Source organism: Diadema antillarum, unplaced genomic scaffold (assembly GCF_040938485.1).
Source record: "Diadema antillarum isolate AM-2024a unplaced genomic scaffold, OU_Dant_1.0 seq00000146_RagTag, whole genome shotgun sequence".
NCBI classification, from domain to species: Eukaryota; Metazoa; Echinodermata; class Echinoidea; order Diadematoida; family Diadematidae; genus Diadema; species Diadema antillarum.
In genome coordinates this window covers 736699-754212 of record NW_027271221.1, presented here as the reverse complement: position 1 = coordinate 754212, position 17514 = coordinate 736699, and the positions used below count along the sequence as shown (strand labels likewise).

Genomic DNA, 17514 nt, shown 5'->3' with positions numbered 1-17514 from the left:
GGCAGCCCATAGAGTCTCGTTTTGTCGAAGAGCTTGCTCTTATCGATCTTCTCCAGGCAAATCTTCGGCTCCTCGGCCTCCATCGAGAAGTCGGTGAACTCAAACTCGTCCTTCTCCACATCGATGGTCTGGTCTTCACTGCCCGCAGGCTTGAGGGTGATCTTCTCCTCGCTGAGGTCTCGCTTCACCGTCCCCTCTTTCTCCTGCCCCGTCTTCACGACGTCAATCGTCTCGGACTCTGCGTCCTCCTCCACTTTGGGGTGCTTTTTGTCTCCTCCTCCTCCCCCGCCTCCCCCTCCCTTGGCGTACTTCTTGACAGCCTTGTCGTAGCGATCTTTCTCCTTCTCGTACATCAGGTAATAATGCTGGAAAATACAATGAAGCAGTGTGATGAGTTAGTTTTAAATTTGAAATTGTGCTGCTGGTCAACTGAAATAAACGCAAGATCACTTACAGCAATTAGATGACATTAATGACATGGGTTACTAATCATTTTAATCACTCACAAAATATGTACATTGGAATGAGGCAGGTCCACTAGTACATCTTTTGTTTTCATTTCTGGTTGACACTTTCTTTCTATAATTACTCTGATAGCATGGCTTGAGAGTTTCACTATACACTATGTAATTTCACACTTCACAACATTCTCAACTGCATGATGACTGACACCAATGCCTAATTAGAGCATGAAATGTATTGCAGAGCCTTTTAGGTCCTAGTGTTAGGGTCATATTTCATATATTCGTGAATGGCAAAACAATGTATTGCATGTATGTAGATTTGTTGTTTTGCAAACTTCAAGACCAATGAGTGTTGAGAAGGGGCAAGCGTGTCGCCGCTTTTTTTTATGTTGTTTTGCCAGCAAAATTCAATCATTTCCCACTGGGAGAGGGCATCACATCTCAATAACGGGATGCGTTCTGATGTAAAGATTTGATTCAGAGTTAGATAATGCTAAAACAAATTGACATAAGTGACTTCGTCAATTTTCCTAAATTTTCAACATACGTTGTTTGGCTATCTCACAGCCCAGGCTGGTCTCACCTTTTTCTCCTCCTCGCTGAGAAACTTCCACTGCTTGGCCAGCTGCCTGGTCAGCTCCTGGTGACTGATGTCGGCCGAGTAGATGCCGTTGCCCTCCCTGTCTTGCACCTTCTGCCGCTCCTGCTGGCAGTACATCAGGAAGGCGTTGGCTGGCTTCTTGGGTGCATTGGGATCTAGCAGAGGACGGCAGGTAGCACGCATAGTCAAGACATTAATTCTATTTACTGGTATTCCTCTTGTAGTGGATAGCACCGCATCAAATTACTAATCACAGATATTGAAAGTACAAAGAGGGTGCATGTTTAAAGGCATAATTTACCATTTGCAGATGAAAGCATTAGTGCTATAAAATAGTTCTAAAATGTGAGTTAGGGATAGAAACAACCACTGTCAAAATTTGAATCCGTATAATCGATGTTAAGTGTTGTTAAATACACAAAATGTGAACAATAGTTATAATAAAAAATTTTCCAGACTAAACCGTATACAGTTTATACGGTTTATTGAGAAAAACCCTGATATCTCCTTATATTTTAGGTTTTATTGCAAATATTTCATATGGTAGGATGTTTTATGATACAACAGACCTACACATATGCATCAAATATGATATCTTGAAAATTTTTGAAATCACTGCTCCCAAAGGTAAACTGGACCTTTAAGAAGATGAACTGCAAAGCTACCATACATCACTTGGTTGAGGGGCCCTGTTTATATTCATAGGAATTGCAACTAGCCAGAATGGAGTCCAACAATTTGTGTAATTTGTCTTGAACATCGTTCATTGTCCAAAGTGAATGCATGCCGCTCAATACGACAGGCACTGAAGATGAAAACGAAACTTGTAGACTCAAAGGCCTTTTCAATATCCCCTGACTTGCTTCATTTATAAATCAGCATATGTGTGTATAAATTACATGAACTGATAGTCATCCTGCTATTTGTATTGTATAACAAGGGTCCTAATGTTGGACTGTCTTATTTTTGCATCTAGAATGTACTTGTTTGTAAACACAATAGAATAAGGACAGTGAAGCCACTTTTTTTCTGTCTTTCTTGGGAGTGGGGTGGGGTGGGGTGGGGTGGGGTGATGATTGTATGTAACAGCAAATTGCAGAGTTCTACCTTCAAGTGCACTGGAACATATAAAACATGTAGATAACGGTACATTTGCAGGTGCCAAATCTCTTCAGTTTGTTTGTTTGTTTTTTTTAAAGGAAAGTCATTAACTTTGGTATAAACTCGCTCACCCCTTTCCTTTTCTGACTTGCCCACTTCCCGCGAACGCTTCTTCTTGTTTGCTTTCCCTGGAGCTGTGGGTGGTGTCTCTGTGGCGACAGCATCTTCCACCTTGATGGTGCTAGATGCATTGTAAACAGAGGGACTGAGGCCCCCCTGGCCATCCCCAGCCGGTGGTAGACTGGATGAAGGGCTGTCTGACACCCCTATCATGCTGTTAGGAAGGTCATCCTAGGAAAGGAAGAAAACACACCAAGTTGCCGGTAATTATTCGAGTCCAGGGAACTAAAAGAAAATGACATGAATAACACATTTGAATTTTACATATAATAATGAGAAGCTAATTGGAATGGGATAAACAGTCATGGTATGTTCATCCCATTGAACACTGCACTGTAAATCTAGTACTGTCTAAGCTGTTATTTTTCGTGAGGGTTTCATTTTTCGCGAATTTCACAAATCACAGTTGGATCGACAATTTAACAACATGCAAAAATGTCTCGATGCGCTTAGATGGTAGTGCATTTATGTTAGCGTCTGCATCAATTCGCAAAAACAACATCTCACAAAAATGTCTATGACCTCCTAGTGCGCGAAAATATCTGCATGTGAAAATAACAGCATATACAGTATTGAATTTCAAACTGTAAGCATATTACTTCAACCACAAAAACACAGCCAAAAGCACTGGGGTGTCAGACAGGGTGGTGAGTTAGCCCAGTTGGTAGTAAAATGTGTTGTATGTCTGCCTCACGATCCAAAAGACCCCGGTTCGATTCCCGCGGCCTACTGAGCAATGTTGTATATACATGATGTAATCATATTGTCCCCTCCAGTAAGAGGCAAACACTCCGTCCCTTGGACAGGACATAGAAAGGTCCCTTGTGTGAGAGAGTCACAACTCATGTACGTGAAAGATCCCGCTTCATTTATTCATCGTAAAGAGCAGGGTGTTTAACCAGGTGAAGTGGTCCTGCTTTTCATCCAACTGGACCCCATGGAAGACCAGCTATTGCAGGTGAATATGGGCTATCTTGTTGCCATGTTCTCAGATGGAAATAAAACAAACAAACAAACTACAGAATTTAAGGCTATTTGTATACTGTTGCAAACCAAAGCAGAAAAAAAACGTGAAACTTTCCATAATGGTATGCCATGAACTGTCAAAGCCTTGTCATTACAGCTCTGTTCTCTCTACAGCAGAGCATTCATGATACAATAAAATGTATTTCACTAACCTTAAATACAGATCAACAAACAAGCAATAGGTTAACCCATTGAGGATGGACTGATTTTGTGACAATACGCATTTCCCATAGACCCCTGGTCGAGTATACAGTTAAACTCGCCTAAGTCGACATCGCATATGTCTAATAATCGTGCAAGTCGATGATTTTCAAAAGTCCCGATTTTTCCCCATTGACTTACGTGTAATAATTCACTCACAAGTCGAATTTTGTAAGTCGAATACTCGCCTAAGTCGATGAAATTCCAAGAATACTTTCATGGAAAAGCCATTAAATTCACTGCGCCTAAGTAGAATAAGATTTTATTGTGCAATAAATCACTGTCAAAATCACGAGACGCCAGTTTTTGTTTACATAAGAACTAGCCCAACCAGACAGGTGACAAAAAAAAAAATGATCTAAAGTATCAAAATTCAAAGCGATCGCATGCGATTGTTGAACTCTCTTCTCTTCGTGTTTGGAGGTCCGCTGGTACAGCCCTGTCGCGCTAGCGCTACACGTGTACGTACAGCGACTGGGCTGTGTATAGTTGTGCGTACAGTGACTGGACTGTGTATAGTCTGTGTATGTTTGCAGTCTGCGCTGTGCAGTGGATGGATGAAGCTGCTGAGTTTTCAAAGCGGAAAGTAGGGGGAAAGTTACGGGCACGGGTAAATCAGAAGTACACCTCTACACGCATTTCAAGCCACGGTATGGTAAACTGGAATCAATCACTGCTCAAATATCGTTCATATTCACTTCCCCAAGGTTTAACAAGGGTGTAAAGTAATCGGACCTGTGCCAATGCTAATGCACTGTCCATGCAAAGTTAGCCGCGGCCCTGCCGGGCGACCCGTGCTGCGGCACACCTCTCCAGCTCTCGGCTCCAGAGTAGACAACATACATGTACATTTATACATAATGTATGTGTGGTGTGACTGTTGTTAAGTCGATTTTTTTTTGACTTACGCACAAGTCGAAACTCGCCTAAGTCGATGTGTTTTGCTCAGTCCCAAGAAGATCGACTTATGCGAGTTTAACTGTACTTGGATTTCGTCCTCAACGGGTTAATAAAATATCATGGTGATTGTAGTGACAAATGATGATTGACCTGATGCATTTCACTGAATACACATCTACTCTTACACAGATCCCCTCATAAACTCTATGTTCTTCAGATGTTGTCATTTACCTCCAGAGGGATGGTCAGATCACTCTTCTTGAACTCATCGCCAAGCTCTGTCAGCTTCTTAGCCAAACCCCTGTAGTAATTGAAAGGAAATCAGATTTGAGGGTCATCATCAATCATTCTTCTCACAACAACCAAAGAAGAACTTAGGATTGACGAGCTCTTGTGTCACATATCAATGTACTTGTTGAAGATAAAATACATTTTTCACAGTGAATCTTAAACTTTTTTGCCAGTCAGATTCTAATTTTGCCGTTTCATTTTTTGGAGGGAGTAATTGTAATGTACCTTCTACTAGATGTATCTACATGTACATCTACATGTATCTCTGCGATGATTTACCCATAATTACCTACTGTCATTACAATCTTCTCCAGTTCTCCAGTTAAAACCCATTCAGATCTGAATATCATGACCTACATTTCCATTAGATTAAAATTCCAAACCTGACCTCACATGAAAGCTTGATGACCCATTTAGGCAGGACAAAGTCATAATCCGATGAGGGAGGTGAGGTGACATAATAAGGTAACTGGTTTAGAAGGGTTTCATACTCCGTGCTCATTGACGCTTTGTCTAAGGACATACAAAATGTACAGTGCACTCTCCTATTATAACGAACACAGTTTTAATGAAATTCTGGTTTTTACAACGAAATAAAAATTCAGGCAGCAGCATTATCCTCTCTCTGTTTTTTATTATTTGTTCGGTTATAACGAAATTTCGATACAGCGAAAGAAAACTGCAGGTCCCGGGGACTTCATTATAATGGGAGTCCACTGTATATAAATGCCAATTGGCAAAGAACACAGGTCAGTGAATTGGCCAGTTATTTACAAGCAGTAGTTTCATCTCAGTCAACAAATGGTCAACTGTACATGTAAGCTGCCCAAAATCTGACCTTAATGCTGTCCAAAATTTGACTGAGGGCTGGCTACATGCAGAAACCTACAATGTAAGCTTTTGCGTGCAGTTGAATCTTAGTATTAAAAGGGTGCTGATACTGATTATCTTGATTTCCATTACCTCCTTTCTCTTGACAGCTTGTGAATGTACTTCTTGACATGGCAGAGTCTGTTCAACACTCTCTCATTGCTCTGAAAAATAAAGAAACAACAAATGAGATACACCTTGTAGATACAATAACCCCATCAGAGATGTCCAGAGATAATGGCAAGTGATTCTTTACACATAGTATCCAAATTCTGGAAAGACTTCCTTGCTGTATGTGTACTTACAATTGTATTTTGCTATACCACTTTACATAACACCCCACCCTTCGGCTATCCGCTTACGCACAGATGCACGCCATCTCCATTACTTGCCAAATATCCACGCGCATGTACATCCCTGCATAGGCAAACATTATGCACACTGGCAAAGGGTAAGGCACTGTAAGACTATAGAGTGGTATAGCAAAATTAGTGGGGGGAGGGGAAAAAATTGCATTTAATATAAAGACATCTTTGTGTAAGGAATTGGTTAGCATCATCTCTCGGAGCCGTAATTGCACACATACAATTGTACATGTACATGTATGCACCCTAAAGTATGCGTAACAGTGTAAACACTATAAACATATGTTTGAGTATCGTATGTGATTGACTACAGCATTAATAGTTTCGTCAAAAACTGGGCTATAGGCCCCCTACCAACTTATGATATGCATCTGACTGAGCTGAGTCTGGAAAAAAAAAATGTCAAGTCCAAACATATGCAGAGTGATGATAAGTGCTTGTTGTTGTTGTTGTTGTTGTTGTTGTTGTTGTTGTTGTTGTTGTTGTTGCTGCTGCTGCTGCTGTGGTGAGTTTGGGGGACTACTTTAGTACTATAAAAGGATGTGGGCACAAGTTTCATATTAAAATTCCTTTAAAACTAGACCTAATTTGAAGTTTTGCCCGAACACAGGCTTTCAAGACTCCATACGACTGTGGAACTCGTTGCCCAGTTCGACCATTTGCACTTCTGCAAAATAATTCAAAGCGGAGGTGCAAAAAAAGATTCAGCTCCTTTGTAGAAGGATAGCATAGGCCTAATCAACTCCCTACATTGTTTTTTGTTTGTTTGTTTTTTTGTTTTTTTATACGTGTTATACAGTACTCTCCGCATAATCGGGTAGGCTCGAACAGAGCGTTTCTTACCCGATTAAGCGGAATACCCGTTTAACAGAAGAACAATTGACACACAAAATGTGTATGTACATGCATTGTACACTGCACCAAACACCTACACTATATGCTTAACACGCGTGCTTGCTTAGCACATTATACAGTTGAACCTCTCGTATCCGGATAAGTCGGGGCTCATCCGGATAAGGGATTTGGCCGGATACGGGAGACTCAATGCTTTATACATGTACATATACATACACATGTACTGATGTAGCCCATTGTAGTGCCACATGTAGTAATGTGTATACTGCAACCTTTTCATTGTTACATTTGGGGATGTTTCGGGATGTTGAAATGTCTGAAGGTAAGCAATTTGGAAGGAAATTTGATGCAATGTATGTTAATCATATTGGAAGTAATATGGGTCAATCCACGTCAAATCATCCAATTTTCAGAAAAGTTGTCACCCGACCCCCTCCGATTTTCTTTAAAATCGCACCAAATGTTCCCCAAAGTGTCTGACGGAAAATTCCAAAATATTTTGCCCCAAGGTCAATTGGTTGCTAAGATACAGCCTCACATAGCAACCGATGCGCATTCCAAAATATTAGTTAAAAGAAAATTATGCATTTTTGATTGATTGTGGTAGCATGGATATTTATGCAAAAGTGTTCATTATCTGGAAATTGAGAGAACTTTATAGTCTTTGCAAGAAAAAGTGACTAAGACGCGAATTTGACTTTTCGTTAACGTGCACGAGGTCGCCGAAAATGGTGTTAAATGTTAATTTCGAAAATTTTAATGCATATTTAGAGGCTAATATCTTCCACATTTCATCACCTTAGGTTCTAAAATATTATGCTGTTGAAGGCTTTGACTTGCTCAGTAATTTTGAAAAAAAATTAGCGGATTCGTGCTCACCGTTTTTACGGAGAGCGCCCTCAAAGTTGACAAAAATGAAAAATGTGCCAAATTCAAGGTCACGGATCACCCTTCGTCCCACCTAGGAATGACATCAATTTTTTTGTATTGATAGACATTTACCTATATTATCTTGGGTTACCAAAGAAATTTTGCTACCGAAATGTTCAATGGTAAATTTACCCCACTGAAAATAGTCGTAAACGGCCAAATTCCCATGTAATATCATATATTGGGTTTAGAGGACATTTCAAATGTCCATGCTTTCAAGATAAAAAGCCCTAGACCTGTGATATTTGCTGTAGGGGTAGTCTGTTATACATATTTTAATAATATATACCACAAAACACTTTTATTACATAATAATGACCTTGAAATTTAATCCAAGATTTGATAAAAACAATAAGTCATTCCATTTTCCTCATTGCACTGCATGTAATAATGTGTTTTGAAAGACTTTTCACAGAGCAATATTTCAAGAATTATGAAAGCTGACAGCCTACCATATTAAGGTTCTAAACTATTTGTGCTCTTCTTTCAGATTTAGTGTCAATTTGATCATGAATGTTATACCCTTGACCTTGAAGTGCTTCTAAAAATAGCTGTAAATTTGTTAAAATTACAAATTACACACACAACAGGTTTTTTATGGCATAACATACTAGTGATTCTTTCACAAACGCAAAAGTTTTTACAGTGTAAATGTTATATACTGGAATAAATCTATAGGTTCTTGCAAGATATGTTACAATCAATTACTTTGTTCTGACAATGACCCAGAATTTATGACCTTCAAAATCAGGAGAAATGCCTATTCCTGGCCATAAAGACCTGTATTTAAGTAATAGTTGATATTATGGACATTGCACCCAACACATCAGATTCTAATTCTAGCCTGTGAAACGCACATTAAAAGCACTGAGAGTCTTCTTTTTGGGGGGATTTGTTCTGTAACTTATGACAACTTCCAAAATGATTTCCATTCTTATGTATTTTCTTGTTTTTGGAATTTTTGTTATGTATTTCTTTGTTTTTTATTTTCTACAACATTTGTGGGGTTTTTTTATTGGAAATTGTCACAGCCCACTTTTTCTACCATAATTTGAATAGAATTAATCAATCAAAGTGATAAATAGTAAAAATGGTCAAGTTTTTATGAATTTCACCACAAAGCACTGTTTTCCATAGGAAATGCACACAAAGTCACAAAATATTACTGTCCCCTTTTGTGATTGAAATTGAGGGTCATTGTCAAAACAAAGTAATTAATTGTAACATAATCTTGCAAGCACGTATAGATTTATTCCAGTATATAACATTTACACTATAAAAAGCTTTTGTGTTTGTGAAAGAATCACAAGTATATCATGCCATAAAACACCTGTCATGTGTGTAATTTGTAGTTAACAAATTTACAGCTATTTTTAGAAGCACTTCAAGGTCAAGGGTATAACATTCATGATCAAATTGACACTAAATCTGAAAGAAGAGCACAAATAGTTTAGAACCTTAATATGGTAGGCTGTCAGCTTTCATAATTCTTGAAATACTGCTCTGTGAAAAGTCTTTCAAAACACATATTACATGCAGTGCAATGAGGAAAATAGAGCGACTTATTGTTTTTATCAAATTTTGGATTAAATTTCAAGGTCATTATTATGTAATAAAAGTGTTTTGTGGTATACATTATTAAAATATGTATAACAGACTACCCCTACAGCAAATATCACAGGGCTAGGGCTTTTCAGCCTGAAAGCATGGACATTCTTATAATGTCCTCTAAACCCAATATGTGATATTACATGGGAATTTGGCCGTTTACGTCCATTTTCAGTGGGGTAAATTTACCATTGAACATTTCGGTAGCAAAATTTCTTTGGTAACCCAAGATAATATAGGTAAATGTCTATCAATACAAAAAAATTGATGTCATTCCTAGGTGGGACGAAGGGTGATCCGTGACCTTGAATTTGGCACATTTTTCATTTTTGTCAACTTTGAGGGCGTTCTCCGTAAAAACGGCAAGCACGAATCCGCTAATTTTTTTCAAAATTATTGAGCAAGTCAAAGCCTTCAACAGCATAATATTTTAGAACCTAAGGTGATGAAATGTGGAAGATATTAGCCTCTAAATATGCATTAAAATTTTCGAAATTAACATTTAACACCATTTTCGGTGACCTCGTGCACGTTAACGAAAAGCCAAATTCGCGTCACAGTCACTTTTTCTTGCAAAGACTATAAAGTTCTCTCAATTTCCAGATAATGAACACTTTTGCATAAATATCCATGCTACCACAATCAATCAAAAATGCATAATTTTCTTTTAACTAATATTTTGGAATGCGCATCGGTTGCTATGTGAGGCTGTATCTTAGCAACCAATTGACCTTGGGGCAAAATATTTTGGGATTTTCCGTCAGACACTTTGGGGAACATTTGGTGCAATTTTAAAGAAAATCGGAGGGGGTCGGGTGACAAGCACTGGATGATTTGACGTGGATTGACCCATATGTAATTCATGTGTGTTTGGGTAGGAGTTCTCAAGGAGTTGGGAATCCCCCTTTCTTCCCGTAGTTATTTTAAAAAAATCACGGCGAGATTGCGTCCGGATAATAGAGAGATCCGGATAAAGGGAGGCCGGATAATAGAGGTTCAACTGTACATACAAATTGTACGTGTTGTACCTGATACTTGCTCAGTCACGAGCAATAATTTACACTCTTTTTATTGATATAATAATGTCTTCAGAAAACTTTGTCGTTTGACTATTGACTCCTCGCTATTATGCAGGCGTTTTCCGAAATGAACACGTCTCTTTGTCTGCACTTAAGTCACATAGAACATCGGGTTACTTTTCGAGAAGTGACTGGAGAAAAGCAAAATTATGGAGCTCGTGCATGGCCTGATTTTCGTTGCAAACTTCTCGTGTTGAGAATGTTGTTGCGGAGCAAGGGAGGTAGAGCAAGTGTGTTCAACTCCTGTCTGTCTATGCAATTGTGAGTGCCAGCTACAATGTTCATTTACGTAGGGCAAGTTGGTACTGGTACATGTGTTTTCATGCTTAATCACTCCCCAAATGATCGGTCTTCTTTGCAAATTAAGCAAAGAATGCGATTAGCCGTGGAAAATTTGACATTCATAATTTCTTAAAGTGTTAATCTGCGATAAAATGTGGGTAGAAATTAGAATAGAAGAAAATTATTTGCCAATTTATGCGGAGAGGCAACCCGATTATCAGGTAATTTTAATGTGCATTGGAACTGGTTTTGACATTACTACCCAATTAAACGGAGTAAAGCGATGCCCGATTACACGGAGAGTACTGTACTCGCAAACTGTAAAAGTGGATATTTTCGTGTGACTAATTTTTCACGGTCAGCCGGGTAAGAAGAGTTTTGCGTGGTTTTAATTCCGTAGAATCAAGACATCAACTACTGGAACATACATTGTATGGCAAGCAAAAATATTCCCATGCTTTTATTTTCGCACTAACGTTACCTACCATTAAGTCGCTACTCGTTCATTAACGTTCATGCGCCTGTTGCTATTTGTCCTTCTCGTACTTTATTATTTCATGTGTATGGCTCTTTTTTTACATCGAGCGAAAGTAAAAAATATTTCCTTCCGTCACAGTGACAAATCTCTGTGTGGCCCGCAAGAACTTTATGGACATGTACGAGTATTAAAACTTTGTACTGTGTTTTGTTTGACACACACACACACTAGAGAGTGCTCACGCGACAGGTCAGGCACGTGACGTCCACTTTTTCTTCAGGGGGAGACAATATTTTTGAAGAGAGGGCGGTTAAATCACATATCATTTTGAACTTTGGCATTTACAGCATTGGGTCAAATCATTTAATGATGGGTGTGTTTTGAAAAATGAAAGAAAATAAGGGTGGCAGCTCAACAGTGACAAAATGACTGTCCAATGGCGACCCTATGAGAGTACTGGCAAAAGGCGAATTGCATGTGTTGTGTGTGCATGGGTGCTGGATTGAGAACTCGAGGGCACACAAGCACGGCCGTTCGTGCAGGTCTGATGCAGGTGCATTGTAACACATGCAAGCTGCACGCTGGCGACTCATCGCTAGTAAGACTCTCGTCAGGTCACCAGATGAAAAATACCAAAAAGCATGTTTTTTCCTCATAAATTTATGAATTCTTTTCATCACAAACTGCATGGAAGAGAAAGGTAAGAGTTTTAATTTTCACATGACGAGATTATCAAAGGATGAAATATCAGTTTTACTTTTGTTACGACCAAAATCACTCCGAGAATGATCGCACAAAAGAAACAATCAAGTGATGTTCAGGCGGTTTATTAACAGTGATATTGTGGGTACAGACTGGTAATCGGCGTCACATCAGTACAACAATGATCAATAGAAACAGTTATAAATCGGTAGTGAAATCACTTACTCACTAAATCACGAAATCCCTACAGTTCCCTGGTAGTGTCCAAATACAATGCTTGATGCACAAATGAATGATCCGCGACGCACTGATGAATGATTCCTCCGACGTAAATCCAGAGGCACAGGTTACAATAGTCCGCGTTATAATTCCAGGGTATATGTCCACAATAGATCCACAGTATAATGTTCCCAGCAAAATGTGCAGAATCCAACGACCACGTCCAGTCGATGCGTTGAATGATGATTCACTTTATATTGTCCAGCTAGGAATCCAGCCCGTCACAGCTTTGCCGTAGCAATGTCCGTTGACATTAAAATATGGAGTCCAATGAAGGCACATTAATTCTCTGCAGGCAAAATGTCTCCCAGGCCAAGTATCTCCACAAACATAACAGGTCAGCAGGTAACACAGGACTGACTATAACAAGTCGCTTCAGAGCCAGAAGTGACGTAACTCTCAGAGCAGAGGTGTTGGGTACTCTGCCTACTGCAGAATTTCTCTAGCTTATATACTATCTATTCACCCCTTCTAGCACATTCTATAACTCTCTCCAACCTACTAGCCAGTCCAAGTTCCAGGAAACCTGGATGACTCACTGCCTAACTATGTACAAAACATCATTACCAAAAATAACTACCAATCACATTGGGCTACAGGGACGGTGCCTCACTCAGCCAAACATGTAAGCACTTCCCAGAACTTTCTGGAACGGGTTAAATCAATCTAGATTGAGTGAGCTATAATGTATTTCCTGTTACATGCATGTACTGTATAGCTACATTGTATATCACCTAGAAAATTCTCCTCTGATCTGGTCAGCCTGTATGTACTATATATATACCATATAGAATGTTCTCCATGAATCTGGTCAACCTGTGTACATACACATTAAAACAACCATGCATACAGTACATCATACATGTACATAACTACTAGTGTGTACATTTGTGACACCATCCCCCATGGGAAAAAGAAAGCCTTGCTGTAGCAAGGGTTTCTTTTACCTTCACAATTTCTCATTGTTATTTACAATGAATGTGAGGTAAAGTCCAAGTCAAGCAACAATAATCACATACTATCACATGCCTTTTGGATAGCTGTATTAATTCCATGTTCTCTTTCCATGGATACTATTTACAATGATATTGCTTGGATTCTCTGAGCTTATACAATCATATCAAACTGTTTTGCACAAATTAATGAATATGCTTAACACATACACTGGAAATGATATGCGGTGAAAACTTTTCACCTTTAATACTCTCTTCATGTTACACTCTTGACAGAGCGTCGGCAATTACATTGTTTTTGCCTGCCACATGTTTGATTTTGAGTGCATATGGCTGTGTCATCATGCTCCATCTGAACAACCTGTTGTTCTTCATTTTGAACCGGTCTAAAAAAACCAAGGGGTTGTGGTCAGTATAGACCGTGATCTCCCCTTTGCTATTTGTCAAGTACACTTCGTATTGCTGGAGGGCAAGGATGAGACTGAGAGCCTCCTTCTCAATTGTGGAGTACTTCTTCTGGTATGCGTTCAATTTTTTGGAGAAGTAGCTAACTGGTCGTTCAGTGCCTTCTTCATCTTCTTGGAGCAAAACCGCTCCCACTCCTACATCGCTAGCATCTATCGCCACCTTGAATGGCTTGGCGAAGTCAGGAGCTGCCAAAACAGGCTCATTAGCAAGGACTGCCTTTAGTTTCTCGAAGGCTCTTTGACACTCATCAGTCCAGGTGTACTTTGCCTTGCCCTTCAGCAGGTTTGTTAGGGGGGTGACTACAGTGCTGAAATTCGGTACAAATTTCCTGTAGAAACCAGCCATGCCCAGAAATCTGAGCAACTCCTTCTTGGATTGGGGGATGGGAAAGCCTAGTATAGCCTCTACCTTTGCTTCTCTTGGCAATACTTGTCCCTGACCGACTACATGCCCGAGATACACTACTTTGGCCTTTGCAAATTCACTCTTTGCCAGATTAATCACCAATCCGGCCTCCTTGAGTCGATCGAAGAGTTGCCGCAAGTGTGTAATGTGCTCCTCCCACGTGTCACTGTACACTAGGATGTCATCAATGTATACTACACAATTGTCAAGTCCAGCAATGATTTGGTTTGTCAGCCGTTGGAAGGTGGCCGGAGCATTTTTCATGCCGAATGGCATTACTTTGCATTGGAACAAGCCATCTGGTGTAGCAAAGGCGGAAATCTCTCTGGCTTTGTCGGTCAAGGGCACCTGCCAGTATCCCTTTAGAAGGTCTATTTTACTGACATATGCAGAATTTCCGACCCTGTCAATGCAGTCTTCTAGTCTGGGAATAGGGAAAGAGTCTGTTTTCGTCACGGCATTCACCTTTCTGTAATCTATACAGAATCTTTGAGACCCATCCGCTTTGGGCACCATGACAATTGGGGAGCTCCAACTGCTTTTACTAGATTCTATTATGTCATTGTCTAGCATGTATTGAACCTCTTCCCTTACTTTTTGCAGTTTGCTTGGGTTTAGTCTGTAAGGGTTCTGCTTGATAGGGTCAGCATCTCCTACATCAACATCATGTACAGCCAGAGGGGTGCAGCCTGGTTTGTCTTTACACAGTTCTTTGTACTCATGTAATAGACTAGTCACATCTTTCCTCTGATTATCAGGTAGGTAGTTCAGTGCCTCATCTACTTTCCCTAACATCTCTGAGTTAGACAACCTGGCACTAGAGGGCTCACTTCCATTCTCATCTTGAGCTTCTCCCTCTTCATCTACTTCTTCTTCTACCACCTGGGTTACACCTACCGGCTGACTAGCCTTTCTCTCATAGTACTCTTTCAGCATGTTTACGTGACACACCCTCTGATCTTTTCGTCTGTCTGGCGTACTGATCACATAGTTCACATCATTAAGTTTCTTTTTGACACAGTACGGGCCACTGAACTTGGCTTTCAGTGGTTCACCTTGTATGGGCAGCAGTACAAGAACTTTGTCACCTGGGTTGAAAGTTCGGGCTTTGGCATTTTTGTCTGCCTTTCTCTTCATGGAGTCTTGTGACACTTTCAAGTGTTTCCTAGCTACCTCACAAGCCTTTGAAAGCCTTTCACGAAACTTTGACACGTAGTCAAGTAGGTGGACCTCATCATCCTCCGTCATGAATTTCTCTTTGATGAGCTTCAGTGGGCCCCTGACTTCATGACCGTACACCAACTCAAATGGGCTGAAACCCGTCGACTCGTTTGGGGAGTCCCTCGTTGCAAACAGCAGGAAAGGGATGCCCTTATCCCAATCCTCGGGATACTCCTCACAAAATGCCCTAATCATTGTCTTTAGGGTCTGGTGGTAGCGCTCCAACGCACCTTGGGACTGGGGATGATAAGCTGACGACTTCAGCTGCTTCACACCCAAACGATACATCACCTCTTGAAATATGCCTGACATGAAATTTGACCCTTGGTCAGACTGCACTTCCTTGGGCAACCCATACCTAGTGAAAAACTGCACTAGAGCATCTACCACAGTCTTAGCAGTGATATTTCGCAAGGGGATAGCCTCTGGAAACCGTGTAGACATATCCATGATTGTCAAGAGGTACTTATGACCTGACCTAGTCCTAGGCAAAGGTCCAACACAGTCGACTAAAACCCGACTGAATGGTTCTTCAAACGCAGGAATCGGAATCAATGGCGCCGGTTTCACTGAATGCTGTGGTTTACCAGCCACCTGACATGTGTGACAAGTCTTACAAAACTCAGCCACATCCACATTCAACCCTGGCCAATAGAAATGCCTCATGATCCGATCCTTTGTCTTTCTGACGCCTAAATGGCCGCCAACAGGTAACTCGTGAGCAATCCTCAAGATCTCACCGCGGTAACTAGGAGGGACAACAACTTGACGGACCACCGTCCAATCCTCATCAGCTGGCCTATGGGGAGGTCTCCACTTCCTCATCAAAATGCCATCTTTGACATAATAGCACTCAGGGACCTTTTCAGCCTCAGCCTCAGAACACGCCGTCTGAGACAAGCCTTTCAACTCAGAGTCTGCCTGCTGTGCTTCAACCAAGGAAGACTTGCTAAACAGCCCATCACTGTTAGCCTCGGAGCCTAATACAGCAACCCCATCATTCAAGTCCTTGAAAAAGGTTTCTGCCAACCAAACACCGGAATTCTCCTCCACATCAACAGAATCCGCATCATCTTGAACAGCTCTACGAGCCTGAGACCTAGTCACAACACAATCTGGGAAAATCCCAGGAAACTCCTCCTGCAACTGCTCAGTTTCAGCAACCACCACTGGTTTATCTGAAACAACTGGAGACGCAACCACCTTGTCCCCAGCCAAGTCATTCCCCAACAGGAAATCAATCCCTGCCATGGGCAACTCAGGAACAACTCCAACAGTCACAGGACCAGAAACTAGGTCACACTTCAAATCCACTCTATACAGTGGCACTGACATATAACTGCCATCAACAGTCTGAATCAAGACTTTTGCATTCACTGCACTGTCTGGTGGAAAAGTCAAACCACCATCCACCATCAACGACTGAGAGGCCCCCGTATCCCGCAGGATGACCACTGGCTTACCTGCCTCACCAGAAGTACATGGGGTCACCTCACCATCAAACAAAAAGCTACGATAGCTCTCATCCACCTGCTTCAGCCTATCTTTGAATTTGGGAGATTGACTTTCAATGGCCTGTGTTTCACTGAACGGGACACTGTTTTCGGGTAGGACACTTTTTGACATGACAAATCCCAAGTCCTTCTTTGTTTTGTTTTGCAACTTCCAACATTGTGACTTTACATGCCCTGTCTTGTTACAGTGAAAACATTTGATGACATTTGCACTTGTACTGGACCCTTTGTCAGATTGAGGCTTTGGTGCCGATGAAGTGTCAGAACTCGTGCCTTTTTCAGGACCAGCATTCTTTGGATTGCTCGACTGATTTTTGTCTCTCTTATTTCCAGAGAAATTCCTGAAAGGTGGTCTGTTGTCATTTCTGGGGGTCAGCTCATACTCATCAGCCATCAAGGCTGCTTTGTGCAAACTTGTCACTTTGTGATCATCCAAATGTGACCTCACACTGAAAGCAACACTCTTTTTGAATTCTTCCAAGAGAACAACCTCACGTAGGTTATCAAAATCCTGATCCACTTTCAGGGATCTGTACCACCTATCAAACATCATTTCTTTTTCACGAGCAAACTCAACATGTGTCTGGCCTGGTTTTCGGTACGAATTTCTGAACTTATGTCTGTACGCCTCTGGCACCAACTCATAAGCATTCAACACTGCTTTCTTGACTGTAGCATAGTCACGTGATTGCTCTTCAGAGAGAGATGAGTACACATCGGCTGCTTTGCCGACAAACACAC

The 17514-nt window shown here is 40.8% G+C and overlaps 1 protein-coding gene across 1 annotated transcript; it reads right to left on the bottom strand.

The window, feature by feature from the left end:
* Nucleotides 1–6: 6 nt before the first annotated feature.
* On the bottom strand, nucleotides 7–14554 carry LOC139727724 (uncharacterized; the record flags this gene model as incomplete). Its single annotated transcript, XM_071638702.1, has 7 exons — nucleotides 14521–14554; nucleotides 13637–13740; nucleotides 5728–5798; nucleotides 4705–4774; nucleotides 2298–2517; nucleotides 1048–1220; nucleotides 7–365 (listed from the first exon to the last, which is right to left on the bottom strand). Coding segments are annotated over exons 1-7 (1031 nt in total), but the record flags the coding sequence as incomplete, so codon positions are not given.
* Between the last annotated feature and the right edge of the window lie 2960 nt (nucleotides 14555–17514).